This window comes from Amphichorda felina (assembly GCF_050947745.1).
Source record: "Amphichorda felina strain 45539 chromosome Unknown scaffold_1, whole genome shotgun sequence".
NCBI classification, from domain to species: domain Eukaryota; kingdom Fungi; phylum Ascomycota; class Sordariomycetes; order Hypocreales; family Bionectriaceae; genus Amphichorda; species Amphichorda felina.
In genome coordinates this window covers 1,459,599-1,474,754 of record NW_028145049.1, presented here as the reverse complement: position 1 = coordinate 1,474,754, position 15,156 = coordinate 1,459,599, and the positions used below count along the sequence as shown (strand labels likewise).

The 15,156-nt window shown below is 56.5% G+C and overlaps 7 protein-coding genes across 7 annotated transcripts; 3 read left to right on the top strand and 4 right to left on the bottom strand.

The window, feature by feature from the left end:
- Nucleotides 1-12: 12 nt before the first annotated feature.
- MUS81 (crossover junction endonuclease MUS81) lies at nt 13-1,776 on the bottom strand (the record flags this gene model as incomplete). The annotated part of the gene is made up of 1 exon (XM_083189967.1): nt 13-1,776. The coding sequence occupies one exon, from the start codon at nt 1,774-1,776 to the stop codon at nt 13-15; it is 1,764 nt and encodes a 587-aa protein (XP_083053826.1).
- A 1,035-nt stretch (nt 1,777-2,811) lies between these two features.
- Nucleotides 2,812-4,527, top strand: PCM1 (phosphoacetylglucosamine mutase PCM1; the record flags this gene model as incomplete). Its single annotated transcript, XM_083189966.1, has 2 exons — nt 2,812-3,570; nt 3,670-4,527. 2 exons carry the CDS (start codon nt 2,812-2,814, stop codon nt 4,525-4,527), a joined length of 1,617 nt encoding a protein of 538 aa, XP_083053825.1.
- A 602-nt stretch (nt 4,528-5,129) lies between these two features.
- Nucleotides 5,130-6,527, bottom strand: HMT1 (protein-arginine omega-N methyltransferase HMT1; the record flags this gene model as incomplete). The annotated part of the gene is made up of 4 exons (XM_083189965.1): nt 5,130-5,608; nt 5,673-6,004; nt 6,074-6,183; nt 6,357-6,527. 4 exons carry the CDS (start codon nt 6,525-6,527, stop codon nt 5,130-5,132), a joined length of 1,092 nt encoding a protein of 363 aa, XP_083053824.1.
- A 651-nt stretch (nt 6,528-7,178) lies between these two features.
- On the bottom strand, nt 7,179-8,174 carry NSA2 (rRNA-processing protein NSA2; the record flags this gene model as incomplete). The annotated part of the gene is made up of 5 exons (XM_083189964.1): nt 7,179-7,205; nt 7,262-7,445; nt 7,496-7,570; nt 7,628-8,121; nt 8,172-8,174. 5 exons carry the CDS (start codon nt 8,172-8,174, stop codon nt 7,179-7,181), a joined length of 783 nt encoding a protein of 260 aa, XP_083053823.1.
- Nucleotides 8,175-8,981: 807 nt separating this feature from the next.
- Nucleotides 8,982-9,641, top strand: ACO1O0_000464 (mitochondrial 54S ribosomal protein bL21m; the record flags this gene model as incomplete). The annotated part of the gene is made up of 1 exon (XM_083189963.1): nt 8,982-9,641. The coding sequence occupies one exon, from the start codon at nt 8,982-8,984 to the stop codon at nt 9,639-9,641; it is 660 nt and encodes a 219-aa protein (XP_083053822.1).
- Nucleotides 9,642-10,246: 605 nt separating this feature from the next.
- On the bottom strand, nt 10,247-12,854 carry ACO1O0_000463 (serine/threonine/tyrosine protein kinase MPS1; the record flags this gene model as incomplete). The annotated part of the gene is made up of 2 exons (XM_083189962.1): nt 10,247-11,050; nt 11,109-12,854. The coding sequence occupies 2 exons, from the start codon at nt 12,852-12,854 to the stop codon at nt 10,247-10,249; spliced, it is 2,550 nt and encodes an 849-aa protein (XP_083053821.1).
- A 946-nt stretch (nt 12,855-13,800) lies between these two features.
- Nucleotides 13,801-14,931, top strand: ACO1O0_000462 (Per1-like-domain-containing protein; the record flags this gene model as incomplete). The annotated part of the gene is made up of 3 exons (XM_083189961.1): nt 13,801-13,975; nt 14,063-14,822; nt 14,874-14,931. 3 exons carry the CDS (start codon nt 13,801-13,803, stop codon nt 14,929-14,931), a joined length of 993 nt encoding a protein of 330 aa, XP_083053820.1.
- Between the last annotated feature and the right edge of the window lie 225 nt (nt 14,932-15,156).

Here is a 15,156-nt window from a genome sequence, read left to right as displayed (position 1 = left end):
CTGTAATCCGTATCACGCATCCCCCCATACCTCGGCAATCTTGTGGCTGAGGGCCTTGGCAACCTTGTTTCTTCCAACAAGGTGACCCAACTGACTCGATACAAGCTCTCGCTTGCGCTTCTTTCCTTGCTCGCCCGGGCCACAGGCCTCGAAGGCCTTTACGAAATCATATGGCGTTTTCCACCTCTTTTGTATCTCAAGAGCGCGCTCTCCAGTTACGCCCCTTGTAGTCATAAGCATCTTTAGGAAGACGTCTCGGAGAGTCATCATCTCCGACTTGGAAGCCATAGAGGCAAAAGCAGGATAAGTAACATAGTATCCCACCAACGGCTCCTTCTCCCTGAGATGATTTATCAGAGGAAGGTAATTCTGTGCCGTGAGCACTCTTGTGGGGATGACGTTGAGGGCCTTTCGTTCATACATCCGTTTTAGCATTCCCGTCATCCTGGCCAGATACTTGATCGTCTCGTCCATCTTGAGGGTTCTCTTGACAAAGTACCCATTGACTACCTGAGTCGATGCAATGGCCGATTGAACTGCTTCCTCATAACGCTGGATAGCGGCCGAGTCCATTGAAATCTCTTCAATGATGTATATGACTTTATTGGCTCCGGATCGATTGAGGCGGAACTTTTGCTCGTGAAACCGGCCGTCCTTTATACTCCCAATCAAGTCGTCCAGGCGTTTCCTTTCCACGATCCAGTCTAGAACGATCTCATCACCCTCGGCACCATGCCTGGAGAGGAACGTGGGGTCGTGGCATTTGGCGACCCATTGGGCATCCCCAACCTCCAAGCTCCTCATAATCGGCGCGACTCCTTGTTTAGCCAGCTCCTCTTTCATGTAATCTCGGTCGGTCTTCGCTCGGACCTCTCGAACGTCCAAGAGAAGATGAACAGAGAACGACCCAGGCGAAAGCCTGATGGGTGTGAAACTCGGCAAACCGCCATCACTCGATATTGTCGGCCCCTCGCCCACAACATCCTGGAAAGACGATGTGGCTGTCGCTGGCTCCTCATTTTCAATGGTAACAGATGGCTCCCTGGCGGCTGCTTGGGTCTGCTGCTCGCGCTGGAGGCGTCCTTGGGGTACTTGCGGGCCCTGACCCGTGCTCCCGTTCTCAGCCTGCCATTGACTCGTCTCCTTGATTCGGCGCGCCACTTCCCAGCCTTCATCTGTGAGGGCATACCTGCGTAGAGGCCGCCCTCTTTCATAAACAAGCTCCTTACTCTGCAAGGTTTTGATAGAATTCCAGGCCGTGTAGAATTTAGTTGGATCGCTGGGCGCCGCGAAGGAGGAGTCGCAGTGAGGCTGTGCGACCTCGATGAGCTCGGCCTTGGTCATCCCAATAAGAGAGTCCTCGTCCTGCGTCGCCAGGCCCAGGATGATGGCGTATCCGCCAGACCTAAAGGCAGGGACATAGGACTTGGGCTTCCGTGGTTTCTTGGCCTTTCTCGAAGTGGATTCGCCGTCCTGCTGAGCTTGGTCGCGGGAACTCTTCGCAGCCTTCCTGGCCTGGGGGTGTTCCGGCATATGAAGCCCATTCTCATCGCAGTGTTTTCTGAGCTTTTCCGTCAAACGTTCGCAGAGTTTGGGCCCGAAGCCCTTGAGCTGCTGTAGCTCCGCCGGGTGCTGAAAAGTGAGTGGACATGCTTTTAGTGAATCATATGCGTGCTTGTAGGTAGTGATTCCTTTAGAATTGCGTTCCCTGGCCACAACTAGCCACTCCTCGACCCAAGCGAGCAGCTGGGGGTTTGGACACTCGTTTTCATCCATGACAGGTCCATGGAGTTGACCGTAGGCAACTTCAGAGACCAATTTGGGGGACCAAACGAAAATAAAAAAGAGCGAGACCGTCTGGGGCAAAGTAGGAGGTCCAAAAGAAGCAAAAGTGTTTACAAAGGGGAATCATCAATTGAACTGCGAACGTGATCTCGAGACGCGTCGAGGAGTGGGAAAGAGCACGAGAGGATTGACACGACATCACGTGATTGGACATAGAGGCTCTCGTTACTGAACCGACTGAGAGGTGGGGTGTTTCGTTGCCCAGCACCGCTGTTGCCCAGTGGTGCAGCCTGTGCTGTGGGATGACGGGCGCCGAGAACTCAAGGCTTGGCCTGATGGGGAATGGTGCTGCTCACTTGCATGGGTGGTGAGGAGGAAGCCAGGAAGGAAGGACTGCTGGCGGGGTCAAAGTGCAGCTCAGGACTTGCAGCTCAGGACTTGGGACTTGGGACCCCTCTTCTTCCACACTGTTCCAGTCCTCCAGCGCTCCAGCGCTCCAACTTTGGTGCTTAGGACGCAGCCCGTTTGTTCGTCAACGTCCGCCACCCGACCGGTGTGCCTCTGCTGCAGGGCAATGGCACCGAGTGTTGCAACGGCTTATCAGCTGTCTGCAAAGGTCGGCTAGTACGGGAACAACCTTGAAGACGAGATGTGCCTCCCGCCCTCCCCAGCGAGAGATCAGGAGGTCAAAGGTGGGGGGATTGTGCAAGTGGCTTGCGACTTGGAGGGGTCCAATCGGCGCGCGCTCCAACCTACAGCAGTTGTGTGAGACTTTGTGTGTGACAAGTGCCAACTCCCGCGAGCCCCAGAGACTGCGGCTGCCCGTACAACGAGCTGTCTACACAGATCCAAAACGGCTCCACCCCCTGCTTGTCCATGAGCTATTATACCGACTTTCCAAGCGTGCTGTGACCTTCCACCCCTTCTCCTCTCTCCTCCTCTGCGTCCTCTCGCCCAACCACGTCCACTTCGTCTCCTCTCCCCCCTTCTGTCCGCCCAAGTCCCGCTCCCACCATCGTCGCCATCATGGACGACAAGATCCTCGCCGCTTCCGCCAAGCACCCGATTGTTGCCGGCCACACGTACAAGTATGGCACTGCTGGATTTCGCATGAAGGCCGACCTACTCGACGGTGTCGCGTTCCGTGTCGGTCTACTCTCAGGCCTGCGCAGCCGCCGCCTCAATGGCCAGGCCATTGGCGTCATGATCACCGCCTCCCACAACCCGGCCGTCGACAATGGCGTCAAGATTGTCGATCCCATGGGCGAGATGCTCGAGCAGGACTGGGAGGCCCATGCCACCCGCCTCGTCAACTGCTCCTCCGACCAGGAGCTTCTCGACACCTACAAAGCCCTCGCGACCCAGTTCAAGATCGACCTGTCTTCCCCCGCCCGAGTCATCTGCGGCCGCGATACGAGACCATCCGGCCACGGCCTGGCTGTTGCCCTGGCTGACGCTTGCGAGGCCTCTGGCACCGAGTACACCGACTTCAAGAGGGTCACGACTCCTCAATTGCATTACCTGACCCGCTGCATCAACACCGAGGGGACCCCCAAGGCATACGGCAAGGTTAGCAAGACTGGTTATAACGAGAAGCTCTCCGAGGCGTTTGTGCGTGCTCTGCGCGGCAGGAAGATCCAGGGCCAGCTCACCGTCGACTGCGCCAATGGCGTCGGCGGCCCTGAGCTGTCCGAGTTCCTCAAATTTGTCCCCAAGGATGTTACCGGCTTCGATGTCAAGGTTGTCAACGATGATGTACTTCGGCCCGAGGTGCTCAACTTGGATGTAGGGAACCCCGACCCCCCCCCCCCCCCCCCCCCCCTTTTTTTTCCCCTTTTGCTCTGAGTGTTTGAATTTGAACAGAAACTAACTTAACTCTCTTAGGCCGGAGCTGATTTCGTTAAGACGAAGCAGCGTGCACCGCCGAACCCCAAGCCCGTCCCTGGTGCCCGCATGTGCTCCCTTGACGGCGATGCCGACCGTCTGATCTACTACTGGATCGACCCGGATACGGGCTTCTTCATGCTTGACGGCGACCGCATCTCCTCCCTTAATGCCTCCTTCATCGGCGACCTTGTCCGTTCTGCTGGTCTGGAAGACGACCTCCGCATTGGTGTCGTCCAGACCGCCTACGCCAACGGTGCTAGCACGGCTTACATTGAGAAGCATCTTCAGCTGCCCGTCGTCTGCACCCCCACCGGTGTCAAGCATCTCCACCACGCCGCCTGCCAGTTTGACATTGGCGTATACTTCGAGGCCAATGGCCACGGCACCGTCGTCTTCTCCCAGGAGGCCACCCGTCTCTTCCGTGAGAAGGAGCCCCAGTCCCCCGCTCAGAAGGACGCCCTCGAGACCCTCGCGGCCGTCTCCGACCTCATCAACCAGACCGTCGGCGACGCCATCTCCGACATGCTCATGATCGAGGTCATCCTCGCCCACAAGGGCTGGTCCCTCAAGGACTGGGCAATGACCTACATCGACCTGCCCAACCGCCTCGTCCGCGTTGAGGTTGGTAACAAGGATCTCTTCCAGACCACCGACGCTGAGCGTCGTCTCAGCCACCCGGCTGGCGTCCAGGACGAGATTGACGAGTGCGTCAAAAAGTACACCAACGCCCGCTCCTTTGCCCGCGCCAGCGGCACCGAGAACGCCTGCCGCGTCTACGCGGAGGCGGCCACACGCTCCGAGGCCGACGAGCTGGCCAACAAGGTGGCACAGCTCATCAAGCAGTTTGGGTCGTGAGGCCCTGAGATAAACAGGAGTTATTTGGACATTTGACGACCAAAAAGTGATATTTTTTGCGAAGCCTGAAAGATTGGCAGATTCAAAAAAGCAGCAAACGAGACGAAGCAAGTCTTTGGTTTGAGAGCGAAAGAGGGCTAAAACTTGAGAGGAGGGAAGTTGACAGAGCTGGAACATTGCTCATCAGCTCCTACGAGGTCATGACGCATTAACGGAGAATGATTTCCATAGAAAACAAAGACCAGATGTTCCGCGGAACTGGGCATTGAATGAGCCTCGTCACTAATCATTTGACATGTATGGGGGTCAGGTAGCTCGTGGAATCGATCTATTTTTGAGTGCTTTTATGAGGTGGTATCACTCGTGTTAAATCATGAGCCATGCATTCATGTTCCCAAACAAGATGCCCCCGTTTTCTTGAATCTGCCAAACAGATCAGCCCGCCATGCCGAGCACGCCGTTCTAAATGTGCGTCTCCAGCTTTCCGTCATATCCGGGCGACAAAATGCACCTTGATGCATCCTTTATAGCCCTACGCCAAACATGGCTGTTGAAATCCTCCCTTGGAACACCCCGCTGCGGCCCCCGCTGCGGCCCCCGCTTTAGCACATCCTATACGTGCTCTCGCCAGAGGCCTGGCGGGTGGGGTCGTCCGTCTCGAGCTTGTACGCAATCTTAATGTCAAGGTCGCGACGGTTCCGCTCGTTGGGCCGGACGTCGACGTTGCACTCAATCTTCTCACCTTGCTGGACGGTGAGGACGTCCTTGAAGTAGAAGACGGTCTGCTTCCAGTGGGTGTACTTGGTGTGGGGGCCGGTGGAGAAGCGGATGGGCTTGTGGCAGGCGGCGAACTCAATGTCGAACCAGGCAACCAGGGCGTGGACGAAGTCGTCGCGCTGGGCGGAGAGGGTGAAGGGCACATTGAAGGCGAGGTCAGCGGTTGTGCAGGTGTAGAGGTCCAGGTCCAGGACACGCGAGGGCTCCGTGACAACGGTCCGCAGCTCGACAGTATCGACCAGGGGCTCGGACAGGGCGGTATCCTTGAGCGGCGTGTAGTCGAAGCCGTAGACGTTGTCCCAGACTAGTCACTCCAGTCAGCGTTGCTCCTTCAACAAGAAACAAGGAATCAGGAAGTGGATACTCACAGCCAATCTTCTCCTCCTTGTAGTCGCCATCCTCAATACCAGAAAAGAAGATGGTAGCCTTGTCGGGGAAGATCAGACCATCCTTCTGGAGGTATGTGTCGCGCGCATACAGAACAGTGTCAAGCATGCTTTCGTAGAGCAGGAAGTAGCCCATCCATTCCGAGATGATGATATCGACCTTGGGGAAAGGCATCTCAACCTCCTCCATCTTGCCCTGGATCAGAGTGATCTTGTCGGACATGCCGTTGGCCTTGACAATCTCGCGCGCCTTGAAGATGATGGTCGACATGTCGACACCAATCACATGCTTGGCGCCAGCCTTAACAGCGAACCTGAAGGGGGAAGCAGATCAGTCGGGTGCGCGGATGTAGTGGGAGGGGGAGTTTTTTCTCGCAACGTACATGGACAGGATGGCGGTGCCGCAGCCGACATCGAGAACGACCTTGTCCTTAAAGAGGTGCTTGTTCTGGAGAATGGCATTCATGTACGACCGCGTCCGGACCTCGTCTTTCTGTAGCGCGCATCATGTTAGCTACGGCTCGAAAATTGGATATTATTGCGGTCCAATGGTGGATGGCGGGGGAGGGGAACATACCAACATCTCTTCGTGGATGCCTTTATCGTTGAAAAAAAGACTAGATTAGCAAAGTCCTAACCGTAGGGGAAGAAATCATTCCATCGTACCATGGTGATCATAGCTGTAGGTGCAGGCATTAGCTTCAGAACTGCAAATCTGGTTTGCGCCGACTTGGGCAGTGGGGGTAGAACGGACCTCTTGAAGTAGTGCTGCTCGCTGTGCTCCATGGTCTTCATCTTCTGCTCGGCGGCCTCGACCTCCATCTTGTCGCCGCTCATGTTGACGATCGTATATAGGGAATCCGAGTCTAACAGTAAATAAAACTCGAGAGAAATCGACGAAAAATTGGGGTGGCAATGAGGTGGGAGAGGATGTAGCAGTGCTGGTTGCGGCTGCGGGTCGATGTTTTCTGATCGGGCAGAAAAGAAAATCAGCGCCGTCACCGCCTTGGCTTGGACCCTGCCAATCTGCTGTGGCCCCCAAAGGCGACTTGAAGCGAGTCGCGCGCCCCTCCAACACTCCCTCCCACCAGTGCTAGTACCAGTGCCAGTGGCACTTCCCACCAGGGCCACCGCTTCCCACCACTCCCGTCCCATCCTGCCCCCCTCCAATCCCGTCGCCTCAGCGACCCTGGTTCCCGCTTTTGTCTACTATTATTACTCGCTCCCGACGGTGGGTGCCACATGGACGAGTACTCGTACTCGTACCTACACTGGTTCCCCTGATAATACTACTACCTGAGGTATCTACTAGGTGGTGTTCACTACGAGCTCTCATGTTGCATCGCCATGGTTCGCAGTTTGTGTTTCATTCATATTTGAAATGCAGGTATATTCGTTGAGACCGTTCAGTTTCTGATTTTATAGCCCAACGCCCAAACACCACAACATGCACTTGCCAATGCCCAGTTAAACCATTCTTCGCCTGACTCATACCAGCAGAACGGCGTTGACACACTAGGATCTGTTAGTACGACGTACCATATCTTGACGCAGAAAAACGTGAAACTTACCCCGTCGTTGCTTGGGTTATTTGTACATTGGGCATAGCGAGACCAAACAACCTTTCCGCCTGCCGTGACCATGCCCAGATCTGACACGTCCACTTCCAGGACAGTGCCCTTTGTGAGAATGCCGAGCTGCGTCGCCATGGGAGACTGCGGGTTCTTCTTGACACCGAGAATCGGCAGTTGCACCCTACAAGTTTGTCAGCTTCAGTCTCCGTCAATCAAGATGATATTACGCACGTGACGGCGAGTTCTGGGTGGGTAACCGAAGCCTTCTTGTAACGCAGACCCATAGGCCTGATGAATCGTTCGTACCTATTCCCACAGTTAGCATCGGGCAGTCCATCCAAAAGTGACCGGATTGAGACTTACTTGGGGTTCCGGCGAGTGAAATCCGGTCCGACAAACGTCGGCTGCGTAATCATGCGCTTCCAGGACTTCTTGTGCGTCTTCTTGCCCGTCTTGACCACCTTAAACATCTCCTCCTCGCTGATACCGCGGACCTTGGGCAGGGGCACGTCGAACTTGGCCGCCTTCTCGGACCGCTTGTTCTTGATGGCGCTGCTCAGGGCCTTGGCGGTCGACGGGTTCGATCGGTCGAGCAGGTACGAGGGCATGGGCGTGGTGGGCTCCTTCTCGTCGGCCGTCTTGACGTTGCGCTCCTCGTGCGCCTTGATGGCCTTCTTCATCTGGATCTTCTCCTTGTGCCTCTTCTGCTGGTGCAGCTTGGCCCTCAGACCGCGCAGGTTCTGGGCGTCCTGGGAGGCCTTGTGGCCCTCACGGGCGGCGCGCTTGCGGGTTCGCTCTTCATGATCGAGGCGGCGGCCGTGCAGCTTGCGCCACCTTTCCATATACTCGTTCTGAGGCTGCTGGGTGTCAGAAATTGCCTCCCATACAGTTTCAGGGTGCGACATACCATGTTGGCGGTGTTTCCCTGCAGGCGGCTTTAGACGTTCTGCGTGAGGTTGGCGATGTCGAAATTTCGCCGCGGACAGGAAAAAAAAGATGGAATTGATAGGCTCAACCTATCAGTACGACGCCCCGCATCACCCAAGAGTCGGCGCCAGCCACCACCAACTCACCGCTGGCAGGCCTGCTTAGTCAATCTATTTATGCATCTACCCAGAATAGTTTCTTAATAGATACAGCACTGAACGGCCAGCAGCAGCAACAGCAACAGCAACCACTAGCTTTCAATTGATTACTGCGTATATTACATGACCAATTCTGAGCCAATAGTTTAAATCCCAACCTGGTTTTCTTCTTCTTTTGCCCAAAGGGCATTGTCCAAGACTTAACTGTCGGCTGAGTGTGACGAGAAGTGTGCCGGGATGAGATGAAAGTCACACTGAGAATCAATGAAAACCGTTGTCTTGAAAGAGCGCAACATAGGCATTCGAGCAACAGTTCATTCCACAAAAGCCTAAAAGGGCACAGAAATAAATAAATAAAGAATTCATATTTATCAGTATACCAATCGTCAGTATAATAGCCAGCTACCGACAATGAGAGTAGCTTGCTGGGACGATTCCAGCTGAGGAGCATCGGCGCAGCACTTTATCCGACCCACCGCAGCCTGCAGCTTTCTGCTCGCCCGTCAACTTTTCTGCCAGGGTCCTTCGAACCTCACTCTCGCCTGCCACCACAACCGCAAGGCTTGCCGCCCATCTCCAAACGACCAGCAACCGTGCCCACTGGCCTCCCCAGAGCGGCACTGCGGTCCAACATGAGCAGGGCACTCCTCCGCTCCGCCCTGGGGCTCCGAGTGGCCCCGGCCCCGTGGTGCTCGCGCCTCCGGCCGTCACCATCATCCTCCTCCTCCTCGCCCATCGCAGCAGCAGCACTCCCCCTCGCTGCCCGCTCCTTCAACAGCACCGCGCCCATCGTCGAGGACGTGCCCCAGCAGCACGCCAACAACGCCGCCAACCCCACGGCCGACCACGTCCGGCCCCTGGCCTTCAAGAAGAGCCACCCGTCGCCGCCTCCCGCCCCGATTCCGGACTCGGTGCGCAACCTCCTGCCCTTCCTCGCCGCCCAGCCGGGCCACTACATCACCGTCCACATCCACGGCTTCCCCTACCTGGTCCAGCCGGGCGACAAGATCCGCCTGCCCTTCCGCATGCCGGGCGTCCTGCCTGGCGACGTCCTGCGCCTCAACCGCGCCAGCGTCATCGGCAGCCGCGACTACACCATGAAGGGCGCCCCGCACATTGACGAGCGCGTCTTCGAGTGCCGCGCCACCGTCCTGGGCGTCGAGTCCGAGCCCCTGCGCATCAAGGTCAAGAAGAAGCGGAGGCAGCGCCGCGCGAGGACCGTCAAGAGCAAGCACCGCTACACCATCCTGAGGATCTCGGAGCTGAACATCAACGATGTGGAGGCTGAGTAACCCACGGCGTGAGGGGCGACATTGTGTGTGTGTAGTGTGTGTGAGAGAGAGAGAGAGAGAGAGACTCTACGTGCGTGTAGTAGAGGAGGGAGTCATTACTTATTGTACAATACGTCTAAAGTCGGTGTTGTGTGGATCCCCAATGTACCATTCTTCCCTGGGTAAAACGGTATTTGGATGTATAATATGAGCAAATATCCAAGTTTCGAGCAGTTTCATGTGAATCTTCTTGTCAGCGCTGAAGAAATATTTCCATTCAACCGCTTGCAGCGTCGCAAAGCGCCATCTCTCAAAACACCCAAACTCTATGCTGCTAATCAGAAATACATCAACGGGGTATTGGGCCATGCTAGGGCGCAAGATAATAAGTCGTACAGGAGGAAAAACAAAAGCGAAAGACAATAATGATACTCCTCAACACCAGAGCCAGGTAGAAGTATGCCCCTCCGTCCTCCCCCGTCATCGTCATATACAAATTGTCGTCATAAATTATAAAGGTATCCCCCTTCTCTTCCTTTCTCTTCCTCATAGGGTGGTGGTGGTCCAGAAGGGAGGTTTTTTTTTTTTTTTTACACAAGTCGAGTTTCGTCAAATGCTCTTGGACGTCACCTTCGTGATGCCGTGGCTTTCCGGACGCTGGACCAATATGCTTGTGGCCATACACTCGCGCTCTCAGACTCAGTGGGCATGCGTTCCCGGCACCGCGACACGACGCTCTGGATGATTCTACCAAGCAGTTCTTCGTCCATGGGCACGGCTCGGTCGCTGAGCTCAGCTGGGTAGAGGAATGGATCTGTGTCGTGGAGCAGCTCCTCGCACGTCGGCCGCATGTGCTGGTCGCGTTGCAGGCAGCGCTTCATGGTACGTATCAACGACGGTGGGACAGGCAACCCACCCATAGCGCGTGACGGGAACTCGATGGCGTGGTCCCAGTTGATAATCGCCTGACAGCGCGCCATCGGGTTCGCAATGTGCCCGAACGGAGGGAGACCATAGACCATCTGGTAAAGGATGCAGCCTAACGACCACACGTCGCTAGGCTTGCCAAGCTTCATAAGCTTGGGGCGTCCGGCAATGCGCCCACCGCGAGGGTTGTTGGAGTCCAACAGAGACTCAGGAGACATGTAGTTGGGCGTGCCAATCTGGGTCTCGCGGTGGACATTGACCGTCTGGTCGGTCTGGATAGCGTTGGCAATGCCAAAATCGATGAGTTTCAGGCGGCCCTGCACCAGGACAAAGTTGGCCGGCTTCAGGTCGGAATGAACAATGTCGAATTGGTGGACCGACTGGAGGCACTCCAACATCTCCTTCCAGTAAAATCGGACGAATACTGGATCGAACTTGGCGGATTCTGGGTTCTGGCGCGTCCTCAGGAGGGTGTTCAAGTCGAGCTCACCCATCTCCATAAGCTGCAAGGTACTGATTAGTATTTGATATTGGGCCCGCGGACAGAAGGTAGGTACTTACCAAAGTGAGGACTTGTTTCTCATCGTTCATCTCGTAGTCAAAGAGGTTGATGACTCGATCAACTCCAGAGAGCTTGCCGAGCAGGTCAATCTCGCCGCGATATCCTCTAATGGTCGCCTCGTCGGCGTTCTCCAGGGCCACGCGTTTCAGGGCAAACATCTTGCCATTCTCGGCAGTTACCCGATATACTTTGGCGCTGCCTCCTCGCCCAAGACAGTCCAGCCTGGTGTAGCATTTGCCGTTTACCTTTAGGACGTTCCTTCGCTGCTTCTGTGTCGTTGTGGAAGCTCCCGCATTCGAGGTGGCTGCGTCGAGGACAGACATCTTGGGCGGTGGAGGCGGAGCAGGCCTGCGTGGCGTATTCCTCTCAACTGTGGACAGTGGTTTCCTCTCGGGGGAAGCCATCTTGCCGTGCCTCACGTCCGTGCTCATTGGCCGGCTCGGGATCTTGTCGAGAATAGGGTCGACGGAGGGCTTGGTCCGCTTGTAACTAGCAGGGGCTTCGTTCTCCTGATCGTGGGCGGAGGGAATTTCAGGCTTGGGGGGAGGGATCTGAATGTACAGTTCACCATCCTCCTCGGGAGCCTGGGACTGCTGGAGTGGCGAACGCCTCACGGAGCCGCGAATGTCGGCATTGGAGCTCTGCTTGCGGTTTACCCTAGCATTTCCACTGACAGGGCTCCCCGAGTTGAACTCACGCATGGGGATGTCCCCATAGAAGGAGGATGCGGCGGGATCGTCGGCGGCTTGAGAGGGCTCCTGGCCATGCATCAGAATATCGCCGTCGCCATTATCCTCGGCGTCCTCCTCGCTCTGCCTCCGCCGACCACGACGAGCGGGGCCACTAAGGAAATTTCCTGAAATCTTGCCCACTCGCTTGATACGTATCGAGCCCTGAGGGTTGGCGATGCTAGCGATACTAACGGGCGGGGCGTTGCGGTAAACAGCCTCGGGGTCCTCAGACCCAGCATCGTCCATCTCGACGGCGGACTTGTCATTGATGGAGCGGTCAAAATTGGACCGTCCAGAGGAGTTTCTAGAGGACCCCAAACGGCTGCGATTTCCAGAAGAACCGGTCACGATGCGGACGACGCGCTCGCTCTGGCCGGGCGTGTTGATGTCCACCTGGTACTCGTACTTCTCCTCGGTAGACTTTTCGCGGCTTCCATTCCTGCTCGCAGGCCGCGCCGGCTGGCCCGATCTCGGATTCGACCGGGACGTGGAGGTTGAACGTCTCTTGCCAGGACCCATCTGGCTCAGGCTCTGGGGAGTGTTGCTGAGCCGAACGACTCTCTTCCGAGGCGGAGTGGGCTCCTTGTCCTTTTCCGGGGTAGGTGGCCTCTCATTCTTATACTCTGTGGCCTGGACACTGCCGGACCTGAGATGTCTCCGGTTCTCGGTAGCGGATGAAGTAGATGTGTTGAGAGCGTGGGCCTGCCTCCTCGTACGCGGGGGAGAAGGCTGAGCAGGCCTCTCGGCCTCGGACGCGGTGGGAACTCCATCGCTAAGCAGTGCCTTGGTGAGAGCGCTGAGCTTCATAGGCACAGGGATCTCGTCTTCGGAGCTGTCGTCGTGGTACTGCTGCTGGGAATGGCCCGCGTGGGGAGGCGCGGGGGCAACATTTGTGTTCGGGGGAGGGTGGCTCTGGTTGATTGCCGGCCTCGATGCTGGGCGTCTGAGTGCTTGGCGCTGAGAGGTCCTGCGAATGGGGCCCGCGGGGGCGGGCGTTGGCGAAACTGTCGCCATGTCTATTGACGCGAGAGAACGCGTTCCCGACGGGTGGGACGGTAGTCGGTTGTCGGGCGCGTGATTAGGCGATTTGTGTGCAGTAAGATGATATTTACGTGTCGGATGGGCCCATGGTTCGATCCAGGAAGCAAAATAGTAGCAATTCGAAATGCGGAGTGTGTGAGTGCATCACCAAGGAAGAAGGAGGAGATGTTGACGATTATTTTGGAGGTTTGTGTGAGAGCCAATCAACGCCCGTGCGGTTGCCCAGCAACAGCGCGAACTAGGGCTCCACATGCGGCATAGCCCGGATCAAACTATACCGTAATTGGCCAGTTCCTGCCATGAGACTGCAATAAATACCGAAGTACGTACCTTTGCACGAGCGAGGTATGACAGATACTCGTTCTTGTACTCCCGCCAGGATAAAGAAAATTCAGGTATTTTGAATTGCGATTGAGTCTCAATGGTCGGACGAGTTAGTCTAGACGAGTGGTTTTGAGATGCACATCCTTGTATTACTAACAGATCATCCATGTTTCCCATTTATGTACAGATACATACAGCCCACCATACCCTAGGCTCCCAGCTTATCCGAATGGGTGGTGTACCACGCCGCATTGAAGGGCACTGCTAACCCTCCACGAGAGTCAAAACGGGATGATAGGCATTGGGTGATGATTCTATACGAACTTAATATGTCAAGGTTTAGGGTTGGTACCTCATGGCTGTTTATTCATAACAACGAACATGTTGAATCATCGCCAGCCATAAAGCATGAAATAAAATGCTGGGGGTACGTACGTGTACCGTACCAGCCTTTGGACCCCAGACGCGTCGGTTGGCTGTCGGTGTCCGTAACTCCGACCTCAGCTGTATGCACCACCTTCAACCCTGACACCGCACAGCAACCTCCATCCTCTCCTCCCACCTCGTCTTCCTGCCACCTGTCGATGCCGCCGCCATGGCACCGCAAACGGGGAGGCTTTGGACACCCGCCGTCTCCCTGATCCTGCTCCTGATCCTCTGCGCCGGTACAGCCCACGCCTCGGTCGGCGACAGACTCCCCGACTTCAAGCAATGCCTCGAGGTCTGCAAGGCCGAGAACTGCGGGCCTAATGGGCCCCAGACACACATCCGTATGTCATCATCCTACCCTCTGTCTAATACCCTTTCCCTCCGGCCAGTACACCGCTCAGCGAGCTGACTCCCCTCCTCCCCTCCAGCGATCCACCACCGCCTGCTCCTCTGGAACTGCGCCAGCGAGTGCGACTACGCCTGCCAGCACATCATCACCACCCGCCGCGTCGCCGCCGGCCGGGAAATCGTCCAGTTCCATGGAAAGTGGCCGTTCCACCGCTTCCTGGGCATGCAGGAGCCCTTCAGCGTGCTCTTCTCTCTGGGCAACCTCTGGGCGCACTGGAGCGGCCTGCGCAAGGTCCGCGCCCACATCCCGCGGTCCTACACCCTGCGGCCCTTCTACGTCGCCTTCTCGTGCGTCGGCATGGCCGCCTGGGTCTTCAGCTCCGTCTTCCACACCCGCGACTTCCGCCTCACTGAGGAGCTCGACTACTTCGCCGCCGGTGCCACCGTCCTCTACGGCATGTACTACACCCCGATCCGCATCTTCCGCCTCGACCGCCCCACCCCGCGCCGCCGCTCCGTCCTCCGCGCCTGGTCCCTCCTGTGCGTCCTGCTGTACCTCATGCACGTGGGGTACCTCAAGGTCATCCGCTGGGACTACACCTACAACATGGCCGCCAACGTCACCGCCGGCGTCCTCCAGAACGCCCTCTGGAGCTGGTTCAGCGTCCACCGCTACCGCAAGTCCAGGCGCATATGGGCCACCTGGCCCGGCCTTGCCGTCGCCTGGATCATGTTTGCCATGGGCATGGAACTGTTCGACTTCCCGCCGTGGTTGGGGTGCATCGACGCCCACAGCCTGTGGCATCTCATGACCATTGGGCCAACCGTGCTGTGGTACAAGTAAGCATCTCTCCCTCTGTCTCTGCAAGCCTGTTACTGACCCCTTACTAGCTTCCTAGTCAAGGACGCGAACGATGACATTGCCGGGGGCGAAAGGTTGAAGGCGTAGCATTATCATAGCCGCCCATACCCAACCCAGATACACCATTACGAAAGGGGTCCAGTCGGTAACGACAATGAATATAATAATTACCGCCACGATCCTCAGTGACGACTCCAGACCACTTCATTGCCATCTCAGCAGCCTAGAGTGACAACTATACACTAAAACATCTGTGAATGCCAGGTAAGGTAATCCCACGACCGATAAGAACCCAGAGAAACAAAAGGCTAG